The following is a 17,753-nucleotide window of genomic DNA, read 5'->3' on the forward strand; positions in this document are numbered from 1 at the left end:
TTATAATTTCCTGGAAGAGTCTTGAACACCGCCAAGCACGTAACTACTCTCCTGAAAATAGATAAATAGATTTAAATAGATAGATAGATAGGTAATCAATAGATAGATAGAAAGTTTGAAAATTTGGATAATTTTTATTAGAAGATATGGATACTTTTCTAGAACGAAAGGTTATTAGATGGATAAGTAGATTAATTGATAGAAAGATATATTATATTATTTGTAGATGAACTGTTGATAGATAAATAAGAGTATAACATATTTATTGATAGAGTTAAAAATGTTAGAAAGATAGTTAGATTTAATAATAGACAAATAGGTGTTGAAATAAATTACATACATATACCTAAGCAAAAAATGGATACATCCTAAAATAGTTTCCTATACCGATATTAATATGATTTTGTATATCTATCTACATATCAGTTTATCTATCTATCTATGTATCTATCGATTACAATACCACTATATACTGATATTAATATATCTATCTATATTTCTATCATAATGTCCATCTACATATCAGTCTATCTATCTATGTATCTATCGATTACAAGACCACTATATACTGATATTAATATATCTATCCATATTTCTACCCTATTGTCCATCTACATATCAGTCTATCCATCTATGTATCTATCGATTACAATACCCCTATATACCGATATTAATATAAGATTTCATAGAATTGCAAGAAACAAAAAAAACACATACAACTTATTATCGTAGAAAACCGCAAATTTGAAATAAATAGCCAATTTTTGCTTAAAAACAGCATAACCTATAAAAAGTAAAACAATAACAGGTTTTGTTAGTAAATCACAAAATATGACATTAAATATGTATATTGTATAATTTTTAATTGTGGAATTTATGAGGTACTTTCACTAAAACCTATTTCTAGATCATGTAACCCATTATTCTAATTACATCCCAACGGGATACTATCCCTGCAGGGGATATTCTAACCTTAAATTAACCTAACTTAACCAAGTATAAGCCTCTAAATTGCGTTTTTTATTTATCAGTTTGTTTGGCGTCCAGATAAAATATAAGGGAAACCACTATTTATATCCTCCTATTATATAAAGTAGTAAAGCTTTTTGTCTGTAGCGAAGGATCTCGCTAACCGCTGAACCGATATGGTTCTCCTTTACAGTGAAGCTTCATATATGTCCTGAGATGGTTTTAAGCTATTTTGCTTTTATAAATAAGACTTAGGATATGGTTTTATGCTCTTTATCTGCCCTTCCATTTGTTTTCCAATATAGAGCACCTAGATTCTAGGGACGCAGCCGCTAGTATTATATAAAGTAGTAAGCTTATTTTTTTTCTCTAGCGAAGGATCTCATTAATCGTTGAACCTCCTTTAGAGTGAATCTTCTTATAGATCCTGATATAGTTTTAGGCTAATTCATTTTAATAAATAGGACTTGCTAAAATGGTTTTAGGATATTTTCTGCCCTTCCAACTTCTTTCCAATAAAGAGGCCCTACATGCTAGTGGTACAGCCGCTAGTTGTTTATAAAAGGATTTATAAATCATGCTAAATTAAGATTTTGTCATTTCTAAAGAAACATAATGTTAGATTGCAAGGGGAAAAAGAAAAACCCGTTACTTACATTTCGCACTTTTTTTTGTTTATGTTGCTTGTACTGGCTATATAGCAAATATATTGATAGAAAGATAGAAATATAATATATATGCATATAGGGAAATAAGTTATTTCGCAATTTCAAATTTTTTTCTCCTATGAATTTCTTAAATTTTGATTGGTTGGTTCTAAACTACTAACGGACAAACCTTTCAAACAAAAATATTAATTTAAAGAGGGGATGATTTTGTTTATCATCTTGGAGATATTAATGAATTTATTTTCCATTGTCTTCTCCCTTGAGATTACTGTACAAATAGATTGATTTATGATTAAATGAATAGATGGATTTATTGAAATAGATAAATATTATATATTTATAGATATAGATATTATCATATAGAATGGGATGCGCCAATAACATCTATAGGGAGGGAGGGATGACATTCAATTCATGTTAAATTTATGGCTGTTAAAAATCTGCTAAAATTGAAAAATGTGTAGAAAGATACAATTTTAGTATATGTATTTACTAGCGGCTAAAAATCTGTGTGAAAATCATCCATTTACCAAAAATATTATTCTCGCTGCTAGATTGTGCTAGTTACGTTTTAAGTTCCAAAAATAATTGCAGGGCGGCGTTTTTATATTTCAAAATTTTTGTCGATTTGTCTGGCGAGGGTGGTGGTACCCTCCCCCAAAATATATATAAACCTTCCGGGGACCTATTAGAAGCTACCCTGTTAAGGAGAACCCGATCGATTCAGCGGTTAGCGAGATCCTTCGGTACAGACAGACAAGCAGACACACATCCTGTTACTTTATTATAAGGAAATGGATAATCATTATGAATCCTATTTTATAAAATAGTAAGCTTAGGATTTCAATAACAATTCAACTGATTATGTTCTACATTTATGAGAAGCTTCACATTGGTCTCAGGGTTTAACCTTTGGATGGTTTTATGCTATTTTTCTGCATCCTTATTACCCCTTATTATAGAGTCCCTACATGCTAGGTGATATATAAATTGCTAAATATAGATAGATAGATAGAGGTAATGGAATATACAAATCGTACATATTCATAAAAAAAAACAGATATATTAGATAATGATTATTTAATAATAATATACAGTTAAATGATTAAAAGCTGTTTCTAAACTGCTTTAGATATGGATTATAAGAGTGGGGTAGCTGGCTGGCTAAGAATGTAATCATAATGTGATGCTCAAATGAAAATTTTTAATTAAAACGGATTTAAAGAACAGATATTATAAGGTTAAGGTTTACTTTTTGATTTAGAGTTTTTAAGATGATTTGAATAATCAACCTTTACTGTATACAAGTTTAAAATCGCTAAAACGATTTTAACAAGACTAGATTAATAATGAGAGATGTTTTTCTGCAGACGGACCTAATAATAGCTTTAACATAAAGTTAGGTAAAGTTAAGTTATGTTCAGCCCACGAGGGCTACAGGCAGGGTTAAACAGATTGGACAATGGGTGGTAAAATGTTATTTTACATAATTAAAGACTAGTGAAGCTGCAAATATAGTTGTAATCCAATTTAACCAATATTGTTCTTTCCCTCCAGCGAGGACTGAATTAATAGATTACAAGAATCCTTATAAAGAAGCATCACTAATTCAAAAATCTTGCTTTCTGTATAAACACTTAATACCATAAAAAAAATATTATAAAACAAGGATAAATATGTCATTAAGTAGCGTAGCAGCAACAAGATAATAACAATTTTCATTAGAATATAAATATTGCAATTTAAATCAAACAAAATATAGATAGAGAAAGTAAAAATGAGAATAGGAAAGAAAAAAATATCTTTGCTAACAATAAAAATTAAATAAATAAAAATTATTCAAGGGAAGTGGCTCATACTCTTGGAAAATAAAGATAGAAAAACAGACAAATATACCCTAACTAAAGAGTAGCTACGCAGCTTAAAATATACATTTATTTATCTAAAAATTATAATGTTATTGATAATCTAAAAAAATTCATTACATAATCCAATACTATTCATACTTAATTTTTTTGAAGTATAGATAGATAAAAAAATATTTGACATTGGCAATTTTGAAACAATTTTAAATAATATTTATGTTCTGTCACTATACAATGGTTAATGTTTGTTTGTCCTACCGTTTAGGACCTGCGCTTTTATGGATGTTGTCATACTTTATAAATGAAATGTTTAAATGATACTGACCCTTCGCCGAAGTTCAATCTAAATCTGTGAAAGTTGAGAAAATAAGATAGAGGCAAGGGGTCAACAAATCTGCTAAACAAAGAAAAAACAAGGATAATAACATCCATATTATCCATCGTAATTGTTAATAACATTTCAGCAAGAATTTCTTTTATTCTATGCTGTATAGTCGATAATTTTCATAAAAAAAGTTCTTCAAGCTTAAAGAAAGAAAGTTACAACCGTTGAAATTTTTTTTTAAAAAAGGCCTTAAATCAAAGGTTGTGAAAGAAATGGGAGAAGGAAGCAAAATAAGAAATCGATTGACTTATCGTCGGAAATAAACAATTTTCTTTAAGCCATAGAGTCGGTAAAAAACACTTGAAATTGCATATCGATATCATTAATAATGGTTTACAATAATCTCTTGTTATTAACTTTTTAATGTCATGTTGTCGTAGGACTTTTTAGTAGCCTAAAACCTGTTCATTACCAACGTAAAACTTCCATAAAAACTGAATATCTATCACCATTCTAGTTTTATATTTTAAATTTTATTTTAAAATAAGTTGAAACAACAAAGTGTTAGTTTTTAATATAAAAAAAATTTGGGAGGGGTCATTATTAGTGAGGCCCCTAAATTTTAAAGAGTATGGGGAGGGGGGAGGTTCTTAACCATTGACCCCTATAAGATGTGATTTCATATCTATATACAATAAGCAACAAATATGTTCGAAGGAATGTGCAAAATAGCAATATAAAAATTTCAGCCAAATTATCTGTATACTTCGGATTTAAAGCATTTTTGATTGGTTGCTATGATTCTAAGACATGAAATTATTAATTATATTTTCTTAAATACAATATAAAAATTATTGTTGGCTTGTAATTGCAATGATTTGTTTTCATGCAATTTGGTATGAACACTGCAATGTTCAAAGATATGGCCAAATTTAGGCAATTTCAATTTGCACTTAACCCTCCACCCCTCCCCCCCTCCTCGTGCAGTAACAGGGACATATTTTCACAAAATTAAATCAATGTGAATCTTTTTTTGAACGAGTAATATTTACTTTTTTTAGGTAAGAAAAGAAGTGTGATGGTAAATTAAATATCCTAATAAAAAGTAACATGATGTCCGTGTGTGTTAAGCTTAAGATCTCGCTAAACGCTAGACGATATGCTTCTCCCTTTCAGTGAAGCTTCCTATAGGTCCAGGGAAGGTTTATAGCTATTTTGATGGAGGGTAGAAATTGACCTCGAAAATATTTTTTTACTATTTCTGTCTGAAACTAAAATTACTAGGTAAACAACTTAATCCCCACCCATCCCTTCCCTTCCCCAGGTGCCCATAGATGCCTCTAGGGGCACATACACAAGTAGTTTACTAAGAAATATTAAATTGCAATATGTGATTCAACCCCACTTAAATGGTATAATAACAGTACCTGTTCGATTTTTAACCTTATATAAGTTCTGTTACTTTGCACGGTAAAGAATAATTGAAAATAAAACTCAAAATAATCAGAAAGTGATACGCTATAGCATCACACCTAATTGTCATAGGAATAAACCTCCAAAAGAATAATCTTGTAGGTTAACCTAAAAACGTCAACATTAGGTGAAAAACAGGTAAAAATTTAAATGTTTAAAATAGCTTTACAGACTTTCGTGGAAGAAAATTGAATTAAGACATCAAGCTAATACTTCATTGTTACAGGAATCCTTGAGCTAAGGTAAACAAATGTATACAATTATCAAGGGTAAGGCAATTGACGATGAATTTACCCTATCTTTAGATTACTATTATTGGTTAAAAAGTTTGATCACTGTTTTAGACCAAGATGAAGTAAAATCTTCTAAAGTTGTTAAGTCCACGAATGAGAGAACGTGTCTATAAAACTTCTTGTTATCCGTATAATTTTAAATCAATTGTCCCCTCCCTCCCCAAAGAAAAAAGTGTAAGTACATAAAGAACAAAGTGTAGGAAAAGGTAACTGTTTATAATTTAGTTAGTAATTCACAAACTCTCGGATAGCTACCTACCAAAATATTATGACACAAGGATCACCATTGCGTCTAATAGCAGCATAGCAAAGCTTTTTAAGTTGTTAAGGCAATTATTATGAGAGATAGAAAAAGACAGTGGGTAAAATCTGAACATTTTTTTTTTTTTTGGGGGGGGGGGTGGGGGAGGGATTGAGGTGGAGACCTCTCTTTGGAGGGTGAGGTTATCCTCCCCCAAAATTGATATAAACCTTCCATGGATCCAGCAGTTGCTTTTTATCAAGACGACACCCTTTAACATAAATAAATAAGTTTTTTTTTGTCTGAAGCCTAAGATCTCAATAACTACGGATCCGATTTGTTTCTCAATTTATATTAGCTTCACATTAGTTCTTTGATGGTTAAAGGCTATTAAATTTTGTAATTAGTCTTGGGATGGTTTAAAACTTTTTTTTCTAGCCTCCATCTCCCCTTCAAATACAGAGCTCTTAGTATTATATAGTTCATGAATTAAACAAATGTCCGTTTTTAGACGAATTGTCTGAAATAAGTTGGTTAAAATTGTTGATTCACACTATACACAATATAAACTATATAATTATTGAATTAATTAGATTAACAACAGAAAAAAAAAGAAAAAAGAGAGAGAGAGAGAGGGGGAGAAAAAAAGTTTATCTGGAAAAACAGCAAATATTATTTAACGTAAATGTAAAGTGGTTCTATCAATCAATGGCGTTCACAGGGTTTAGGGAGGGAGATGTAGAACCTTGTCAAAGGGGTGTAGAGGGGTGTTGGAAGTGGTGAAGGGGGGGGGGGATATCACCTAGTTTTAGCTACTTTTTAAAATAATAAATAAAATACAATTTCTATTTGTAATAATTTTACGACAAATTAACATGAAACCATTTGTCAGAACAAACTATGTTTTGGGAAATTAGGATAGTTTTTATGCCCCACAAGGTTAGAATTTTGAAAAAAAATGGTGTTAAAGTGTAAAAACACTAATAAAGGGACGAATTGATATTACGGACTTTATAGCCTTGAGACTTTTTATTTTTTACTCGCTGTGAGAATATTTTTAAATACCTTTTAATTTGGTCCGCGCGGAAATTCCGTAAATTTTATTGATCTAATTAATGAAAAATATAAAAAATATTTTAAAAAAATATAACTGGTCGTCTTTATACAACCTCGGGGAAGAAGGGCATACTGGTACCCAAAGTTTTTGAATACGTTCTTTTATTCATTGGATTAAAAACTTTTATAAAATCTAGATTCAAACTATAAGTGTCCAATTGTCAATTATCTTATCCCTTAAACATCCCTGACTATCAAAAAATTTAAAAACCAACAAACAAGAAACAGAAAGAAGGTGTCTTAACTTTTATTTTTATAGTATATTGTGTTTTTAGTAAGTAGTAAATGTAAAATTTTCCATAGAATTTAGATATCTAATCGTTTTTTGAAGACCTCTTATTTTTAAGTTTTTTTTTAAAAATTAAGTCGGTTTTAATGTACTAAAACGCAACAAAAAAAAGAAGAAAATTGCCATTATGAACAAAAATAGTAAGATCTTTAGTTTGACACCTTACTTTTTAAATTCTGTCAGGTAATTATTGAAAAAATCGTACCTTAAAAAAGAGCTTATATTTTATAAAAACTGAAATTACTTAAAAAATAAGAGGTTTACAAAAAAAACCGATTGCATATCTAAATTCTATGGAAAACTTTACATCTACCACTTACTAAAAACACCGACTAGCTATACAAATAAAAGTCAAGACACTTTATTTACGATGTTATGTCATATAAGGATGCTCTTTGTAGATTTTAAGTGAAATGAGAGACTTGCAGCTGCGCCACTAGGTGATTTTAGGGACACTTTAAAGTAACTAAGAATTTTAAAAACTTTCAAAAACTTTCCCAGTGCCAATAAGAAACTTCACTGTAAAGTGGTTAGCCACAGACAGACAGCTTACTTTTAAAGAAGGTTGATAAATAATACTTTATATTATGATACATAGTACAATAAATATATATATAGAATAAGATTGTTAATTGTACATACATTAATTAAAAAGAACAGTAAATAAATATTTAAATCTAAATTTTCGTTCAAAAACTTACCTCTGTAACCGAATTAGATTTAGGCATTGGGTAGAAATCGTCAAATCCGCCTCCGCCATATTGGCTACCGCCATTTCTGACAGATTCGCCGCCATTTCTGACAGTTTCCCGACTGGTAGACTCGTGGCGGTTGTTATTGTTTTCAGCGGGTAGCAGACTGCTTGTCGGCCTAAAGTATTTAGTTTTTATTTATGATCTATGTATAATATATGACTGATTTTCTGTCTATTTGGATGTCTGTCTGGGTATTTGTCATCTGTTTGTCTGTCTGTTTATTAGTATTTCTATCGGCCTGTTTGTCTTTCTGTTTGAATGGCTGCTTTTCTGTCTGTTCGTATTCGTCTGTTATATTCGTTTGTGTTAGTTATGTAAATGTATGTTGGGTCCTAGGACAAACGCAGGAGTCCCAAACGTCGGAGTGAAAACTTAACCTATATAACCTAACATATTTTTAAATGCCTAACCACTGCGGGGGGCTTATTTGTATATTCATATCTTATCCTAACCTAACCTGTGTAGAAAAACTTAATATTTTAACACTCCTGCGTTTGTCCACTCTGACGTTTGGGACTCCTGCGTTTGTCCTGGAACCAAATGTTGGTCTGTCTTCTGCTCTCGCTCTTTGTTTGTAAGGTTTTTGTTTGTCTGTCTTTTTCAATTGTTTATTTGTAATGTATGTATGTTTGTTTGTCTGTTTGTCTATATGTCTGTATGTATCTGTTATGAATTATGTTTGTAAGTCTGTATGTATCTGCAGTCAAACTGTACCTGTAATGGCTGGAAGGATGTTCGGTACTAGAAGTATCCACGGCAGCTCTAGTGGTTGTTGAAGATGGGGGTTGTCTTGGCCGTGTCGTTGTTCTCAATGTTGTTGTCGTACTTGCTGTTGTTGTACTTGGAGAAGTTGTAGTTGATGCCTAAAACAATGTATATTATGAAATTAAAAGAAAAAATCAGAGACAATTGAAAAATTTATTTTTCATTGCCCAATCCCTTATTGAATATGCCTAATAGTTTTGGGATATTAACTTTATAATACAGACGAACACATGTACGATCAGATCCTAATCATAGAGTAGCTTCGCTACTAAAAATACTCTAAGATATAGGAAATGAAAGGACATAATAAGAACAAATTTGCAATGATTATCAGAAATATAAAGGGATAGGACAATGGCTGATAAATTGACGTATATCCCAATTGATGATACACAAAATTACATCCTAAGTAGGTTGCAATTAGTGGTTGAAATTTTTGATCATTTTACTAAATGAACCAACTAATCAAAACTTAATAAACGTCCTCAAAGTTGTTGAGACAATGTTTAAGAAAACATAGTCATAAAATTTGAGGACAAGTGTTGTTAACAGCCCAATGTCCCTTCTACCCCTGAATGATTATACCAAATATATGTAATAAAGGGCATTTTTAAAATAAAGTAGAAATACAGAAGATAAAACTTTTTTTGGTTTATCAGCTTTAATGAAGTCCCTAGAGGCTTTTTATTCATTTTAATAATCTATCCTATTAGATAAAGAAGTAAGATTTTCTGATTGTCCTTTAAGATCTCGTTACCGCTAAACCTAGTGATGGTTTTAGGGTAATTTACTTTCAAATTACATACGATAACTATGTTATATAAGATATCGGGAACTGTTTTACAATTTTTAATCTGTTTTGGTAGTTTTGTATTTAACAACTTATATTAAGGGCACAAAATAGCCATGTTTACAAAATGAGCCACTATTTTGTGTGTCGGGGGATAAATATTATAAAAAAAATATGGGTTTAAATTATATACTGCTACAAAAAGTTTTAGAAATCCGTTATCTCATTCGCTGTCCAAAACTGTAAAAACTTCTTGATTTGTAGTGCCCAAAATTTTAAACCAATAATTTTCATCTACTAAAGGGGTAATTTTGTTTATCTACGCTTGTGATATACAAATATTTTAGTTCATTGTCTTATCTCTTAAAGATCCTTTTGGTACATTTATAATCCATATCTCTTTTCCAAAGTGCTATGGGGGCTAAATTATGACTTTTGAGGTGCAATGACAATAATTTTGATGATTATTTCATTTTCATTTAATAGCCTCAAAGTGTCAGTGCAATTTGTTTTTTTTGCTTTATTTCCTCATTCTGATACAATTGTTTTAGCAGTGTAGATACTCTATAAATAGGATACAATACTTCTGCCCATCAAAGTAAGACACTTAAAATGACTGAAGTCAGAGATCTAAAGGGATAAGACAATGGCCGTTAAATTGTTGTTCGTCCCAAATGATAATACACAAAATTACCCCTTCTGTATGTTACAATTTAAAGGTTGAAACGCTTGAAAACTCCAATAAATGAACCAACCAATCAAAATTTAATATGAGTCCCTAAAGTTGTTAAGCAAACGAATAAGATAACTTTATTATAAAACATAATTCCGTCTTGAAAGGTGTCGGGATAAAACTTAAACTCTACTGTTTCATTCTAAAGAGGTTACAAATGATTCTTAATGCTGTGTCCGGTGCGTGACACAAAGTTTATGGGTTATGCATTGACCCATTAACAGCTTCAACTCATTACAATGAACAGCTAGGTATCCAGACAAAGAACGTGCAATCAAAAGGATGGGTGTCTGTTGGTTCTTTCTAAAATTAATAAAACTAATAATGCCCTAGAGTCCTAAATCAATTAATTAAAGCAAAAAAGGAACTTGCCCTCACTAGGGAAAAGCTAATAATTAACAAATCAATTAATCAATTACCTTAGGTGTAGTATATTCCATATTGGTGCTACCCTCGTTGATATCAATGACAATTTCTTGCTCGGTTATTTCTTCCAAGAACTCTGTTCCTTCGTGGATTTTTCTGGTTTCATCGTCGCGGATTTTTCGCAATTCTTCCTCCTTTAAAAAGAGTTTGTTTTTAAACAAGGATGATAACATTCAATAGTGGCAAAACATAAAAAATAAGAATTAACAGATAAATAGTCTCAAGGATTAAGGAACTTGCAAAATGAGTTTAAGAGTAGATGCTCATTGATTATGGAAATCATTTCATGAATTTTCAGAAGTTTATCTCTCACAGCAGCTGAGAAAATGACAAATTTAAGAAAATTCCCTTAATAACAACAGTGTAATGGACTGACTGACCCGACAGATAGAGTTATGGAGTATATGCTTATGAAAAAATTCATTCAGAAAAAATCAGTATGTTTTAAATGAACGTAGGAACTTTCTGATAACGATTATAGCGTTACTTTATTATTCTTACTAAATAGTTTATAATTGTTATGGGAATCATCATTAAAGTTTGGAAATCGACACGACAACTCTAACATGTCTAAATTAACCAAAAGACATATCCGTTACGGACGTAATGACCCTGATAATCGAAAAGCTTCGGTTTTAAAAATCCTCACCTGTGCCTTTTTCTTCTCATTTATTCGTTCTTGTTCCTCCTTGATTCTCTGCAGTTTTAATCCCTCGGTTATGGCTGCGTTGAGTCGCGCAATTTTGTCCTGGTTTGTCAGTTTTGTTAAAACTCGTATGAAATAGAATTTTGCTATTGGTTTAAAATTTTATCTTTTGTAATGTTACTTCTTACCAAAATCTAATTATAATGAACAAATTTACCCCTTTTTAAAAAAAAATATTGTGTAAAAAATTGGAGACAGGTTCAAGTTTTGTAATCAAAGGAATGAGATACACTTATGGGAACAGTATGATTTACGGTCCAATGTCCCCTTCCTCCGTGCTTATAATGACAATGACAGAAAATATGTCAGCCTTTGAATAGCATTTAGTCGACATGAATTATTGAAGAGTCAGCACAACGCCCTAAGTTTAGCACGGCAAAAACTTAAACGATCCCATAACTTTAAATGTATACTTTTGTTACTTTAAAGAAAAGTTAAAAATTCAAACAATTAAAATATAAGATAATATATAATTAACACAATGTTATAAGCATTTCAACTCTATAATCTCACGTCTTTAAAAAATAAGTTTATAAGCATTTTTCTGTGCATCCTGTAGATTAATAAGCATTTTTTGTTTGTTGCTCTTTTTTCAAGCTACGCTTTTTTAAGATGATGTCATCCTTGTTAGGAGTAGAATCATTTTAAGAGTTATGTTTTATTTACAGTTAGTTAAACAGGACATTTTGGGACACGGAAAAATATTGGAAAAAAAACATTTAATAGTATTTTCCAATATGGCTTCAAAACCGATTAATATCCACTGGATATGAACCGTTTCTTAGCCATACTGAAAAATCATATACATCATCGTATTACTGACAATTTTCTACGAATAATAAAATACAAATCATAAAAAGGCTGCGGAAAGTTGTCTCTAACACGATGCTATTATCGGATCGTATAATAGACAGCTTTCCGTAGATAGTAAAATGAATTTTATACTATTAATTCCATTTTTTTTGGCCCTGGGGAATCGAGAGCCCGGGCCAGCAAAACTGGCGTTTATTTCATTTTTTTTATATATTATTCATGAAAAAAGTCTAGTATACAAATAGTTACTCACACAGACAGACAGACATACTTTCTGTTACTTTTAAATACTTTTCAAGAATACTTATTCCAATCCCAAGACACATAATCTTTCTTTATTATTAATTATTCTACCCTTACTAAAACATGTACACATACTGCGTTTTTTAAAATCCACCAAAAAAATAAAAAAAGTAGCTAAAAATTTATTAGTCAACTCTTTGGTTTCACAATAAGCTATAAAAATTGGAAAGAATTTTAATGAATATAATAGATTTGAAATCTGCATAACATTGTAAGGATTTTTTTGAACACAGTAATATTGTCTGACTGATTATGACGTAACAAAAAAATTTTTTGTTACGTCATAATCAGTCAGACACTATTACTGTGTTCGATTTTTTTTATAAAATTCGTTTTTTATATAATTCATTATTTAAAAGCGCAAATCCAATTTAAGTTAATAAATTTTGACCAATAGGATAGGTGGATTGGAAACTACCTGCGCTCTAAATGGTTGAATGATGTACGTCACTTAAGCTTCTCCAATCAGGGCGCAGATAGTTTTCAATCCACCAATCACAGATGTCAAAATTATGTATTTAACTTAATTTGTATTTGCGCTTATAGATAAAGAATTATACAAAAAACGATTTTTAGAAAAAATTCCTTAAAATTTTATGCAGATTTCAAATCTATTATATTCATTAAAATTCTTTCCAATTTTTATAGCTTATTTCAAAACGTTTTTCCAAAGGTCTTAACTATTTTGTTTACTAATATAACCTCTAGTGGCAAAGCTGCTGTATATGGCACTGTAACGACAGGTCCAACAACCAAGGATAATTAACTGGAGCAAAATATCTTTTTCTGTCCGAAAACTTGGGGCATATTGTTAGGTAACATCCAACAGACAACCAACTCTTTTTATGAGTTTTGTGATATTTGTCTGAAAGTCCTAACTGTGCATGGTAATGAGTTGCGCCTGTTAGAGGTCCAATACATTCCCCTTACTCTTTGTTTTAATGGCATAACAATTACATAAATCATTAGGACCACTTTTAACGTCTCCAACTATAATGCAGACAACTAGCGAATTTTTGTTGCATTACACGACAACTTTTTTTTTTTTAATGACTACTTTTTTCCCTACAATCTTTGACAGTATACTTAATTATGTTAAATACCTCTCTCTCACTTTTCTCTCCTTTTTTTCTCTTTCTCTTTTCTATCTTTTTTACATCCCCGCCTTTCTTTCTTTCTTTCTTTCTTTCTCTCTCTTTGTCTCTCTCATTCTCTCTTTCTCCCATAATGTCTTTCATCCCATTTTTTTACTGTCTTCTCTCTATCTCTTTTTTTCTTTCTAAATTATCTTTAAAAACATTTTTTTTCTATTTATCCCTTTTCACACAATCTATCTATTTATCTTTTTTCTGTCTGTCTATCTCTTTATCTATTAATTTTCCTTATTTGCTAAAATATTAGCAAATTATTTCTAGGTTTGTATGACTTCTTTTATATATCTTTCTATAACTCCTTTGAATTTGGTTATTCTTGTCTTTTCATAAAAGTTTATGAAAAATGGTCAAACAAGATTATTTTTTTGGCTTTACTTGGACATTTAAAAAGCCTCAAAAGAAGGGAACAATTCTTTTGAAAAATAAAAGTTCAGAAATGTTTGTAGGTATAACTAATTCTCTTAATAACTAAATTAAATAAAAGAGGCCATAACTGACAAAATATCGACATTAGAGTATTAAATAGCAACATTGACTGTATTTATGTCGAATTTATTGCATCACAGTTGACATAAGATCGACACATTTATTTTGACATAATGTCATTGTAATATGTCGACATAAAAAACATGTGTTAAACTAAAAATTTCGATAATAAGTAAGTAATGGCCACTATTGACAAAAAATAATTATCCTTTTTAGTGAGTGTAGATTTTTTTGTAGAATTTTTATCCCGTTTATTTTGTGAGCTTCCTATAGTCCTTATTTAGAATGGATAGTATAATAATTTATAATTCTAAAACGGCCAGTCTGCTAAAAGTTTAGAGTTAGACCATATAAGTAATTATTTTAAATACTCCTTATAAAAAAAACTATAGATAGATAGATCAAAATAACAGATCAATAGTATAGATTTATATACAGATAACTAACTCCCCCCCTTTTTCAATTACCGTTTCGTCTGCTAGCAAATTATTTTCTGATACTTGGCTGTGTTAATATTCCCGACACCATTGAAAGACGGCACAATGTCATTAGAATAGGGAAATAAAGTTATTTAACCCCTTCCCCCTCTAGTGTTTGACTCTGATATTAAAAGAAAAGGATAACAAAATCCATAAAGGCGAACCTCGCCAATTAATAATTCAAATTTGTTTACTGATAATCTATCATTGATGCTACTCGAATGGATGTTGAAAACATGTGGAAATTGGAAAATTGAAGACAATTTAGCTTGCTAATATAGAACTCTTTTATTGGTTAGTTGGTTCATCTAGTAAGGGGAAGGGGTAATTGTTATTTTAGCTCGCTGTAAGTTTCACTTTATGAGAGAACATGACAATCAGTTGTAAGATCCAAGTAATATTTTATCCAATACTACTAATAAAAATCGTGAATTTGTTAACTCGCATATTACCTTACCAAAAAAGCATCATTGATGTTTACTTTAAATTTAGGTAGGTAAGGTTAACTATAGGTCAGAGGAGCCCCCTTTGGATTGAACCCCACATGTAAAGAACCCACAGTATAGGGGATAAAATTGCCTCAAAATTTTAAAATAGAATAGCTTGACAAAAGAAAAATAGAAAGGATAGACAAACAATAATCTCATTTTTTAATCTAATTGTTAATTCCGAAAGAAATTAATGTCGAAATTAAAAACCTTCAAAATTGGTCTTTAAAACGATAAATACGTCTGACAATAGAAAAAAAGATTGCAAAATATAGAATATTTAGAATTAAAAGTCTTCAAGTAAGAAAAACATCTAGGATATGGTTAATCGTATTGCATTAAAAAAAAGAATTTTGATATGGTGGGATGGTTTCCTTTTTGTAGCCCACAGGGTCTGACAATTATTTTCTGTATTAACAATTTTCAATTAATATGTATTTATCTTATTTTTGACATGGTTGTAAACTGTCATTAAAATTTAAAAAGAAAAAATCTGCTTAAAGAATATGTTAAACGATGTTTTTTCTCTCGATTTGTAGTAAAAATTTTAATAGAAATATAATTTCAGTTTTCTGAAAAATTCTTGTTTAAAGATATAATAATAATTAATTATGTTTATGCATTTTTTGTCTAGTTTTTAAGTATTTTAAGTACATTTAGAATAATGGATTTATTATTACTTGGATCTTACACCAAATTACCATGTACTCTAATAAAGTGGACGCTGTAGGGGGCTGAAATAACTATATCCCCCATCCCCCCCCCCCTACTGAATAAAAGAATTGACCTATAAATAACAGGGGAAATAGCAACCTAAATTGACGACAATTTTCCCTCTGTTATAATATCCACGTACATTCTACACCAATTCTAATAATTTTGCAAAAGTTAAAAAAAGTGTCATTTCGCACGCCCTTTAATTTTTGGCAGGGGAATGTATACACCCCCTCCTCCATCTACAGGCCTCTGTTTTGAATAAACCCAAAAGATCTATGAAAGTAATTTCACATTGGCAATTTAATTTGTATTTATCCAGGAAAAAGGGAATGTGATTCTGACGAACAATTCTTCTAAAAGAAAATTTCCCCACAACCCCCTTCCCCTTTTCCTCCCCTTCTTACCCACCCCTCTTCAATTACATTTAAAAAAATATACTTCCACCTTACTTTAAAAGGGTTCGTGATTTTTTGTAGAGTTGATTGTTAGAATAGCTACACCTGGTATTTATCTATCTATCAATGTGAAATAAGAAATTTAACAAAGCCAAAAATCTTTATAAATGTTTCTAAGAATCTAAAATTCTTGTTTTCAAAGATTTTAAAACAAGGGGCTGATTCACAGTGAAACTTTTAGTACCGAATTAACTCTAAAATTAATAATGCCCGCCCGTCCGTCAATACGTCTGTAAGTTTAAGGCGGAAATGTGACTTTTCGGCTAATATTTAAGATATTTAAGACTGAAGATTTTTCGGTGAATGTTTAATCATTTTATGTTATTATTAACATTTTCTCTTTCTTTTTTAGAGCCACTGAAAATCTGTTTTGTCCGTCAATTCATTCTTTTTGTGATTCTTACTTAGTTTATAGCTTATCGGTCTATCTTACTTTTTAAGTAGCGCAGCTACTCTATAACATGGATATGTCTGTACGTCAGTAAATGTGTTCAACAAAGACCAACTTTGTTTATAGCCAGAATTATATTATATATTACACCATTTTTTTGTATAACACTTTATTGCTCTTTTCGTGTTTAAAATTGCCAACACTTCAACACTGCGCTAATTATATCGTTGTTTTTAATAGTTTATTTTAACTTCTATAAACGCAAATTTTATTGCAAAGTATGAAAGGGATGCATAGGTCGATTAGTGACCTTTTCTTCGTAAAAGTTTGTAAATTTGTTTTTACAATAATACAAATAATTGTCCAAGCATCTTAGCATTAACAACGTCATAACTAAAGAAGTTAAAATAGTTCCTATTACTGTAATTCTAAAAAGAGACAAAAAAAATGTTAAATCTATAAGATCCAGATTGCATGGATTTTTACATTAACATTGTGTCCATAACTAATCATAAGGCACTAAAAACACAAAGTAATTTTAATAATGACTTTATGAAAATAGTATAATGTAATAAAATTAATATCCTATAACATAAAATAATTTTTTGGTCTGTCCGTTCAAATCTGGCCATTGATTGGTTGAAACGTAAAAACGTCTTAATTTGATTGTAACAAAGCAGTATAAACATGTTTTTGGGATGCAGTCTTTTTATTCTCTAAAACTTTTTCTCAATGTCGTTCATTGAAAACAGCAGAGATATTAAAAAAATAAACAGCTGTCTAATATAGACATACTTACATTTTAAGGCTTTATTAAAGAGATACTTTGCTTATAACATTACGCCTAAACGCCAGAGAATTAACATTCGAAAGTAAAGCTATGCTTTCTAAATTGAACCCACCTATTACAGGAATCATCATGCCAAGCTTGAAATCGATAGGTTAATTTTGACATGCTCAAACCTGCGGACGGATTGACCCTCAGGTTGGAAAAGCTATGCGTATAATATTGATGCATTCGCGGTTTTAATAAAACACAATTTTTGATAATGC

At 30.3% G+C, this 17,753-nt stretch overlaps 1 protein-coding gene across 1 annotated transcript in view; it reads right to left on the reverse strand.

Moving 5' to 3' along the window:
- Positions 1-17,753, reverse strand: part of LOC145327551 (uncharacterized) — a 39,383-nt gene continuing 21,630 nt past the window's right edge. Inside the window, exons 9-13 of the mRNA XM_080171094.1 lie at positions 11,358-11,454; positions 10,702-10,842; positions 8,709-8,857; positions 7,941-8,109; positions 1-51 (exon numbers count right to left, since the gene is read on the reverse strand). Of these exons, the coding sequence (XP_080027220.1) occupies positions 1-51; positions 7,941-8,109; positions 8,709-8,857; positions 10,702-10,842; positions 11,358-11,454 (607 nt within the window). The remainder of the gene's footprint in view (positions 52-7,940; positions 8,110-8,708; positions 8,858-10,701; positions 10,843-11,357; positions 11,455-17,753) is intronic.

This window comes from Acartia tonsa, chromosome 9 (assembly GCF_053477335.1).
Source record: "Acartia tonsa isolate MP-2025a chromosome 9, ASM5347733v1, whole genome shotgun sequence".
In the NCBI taxonomy this organism is placed as follows: Eukaryota; Metazoa; Arthropoda; class Copepoda; order Calanoida; family Acartiidae; genus Acartia; species Acartia tonsa.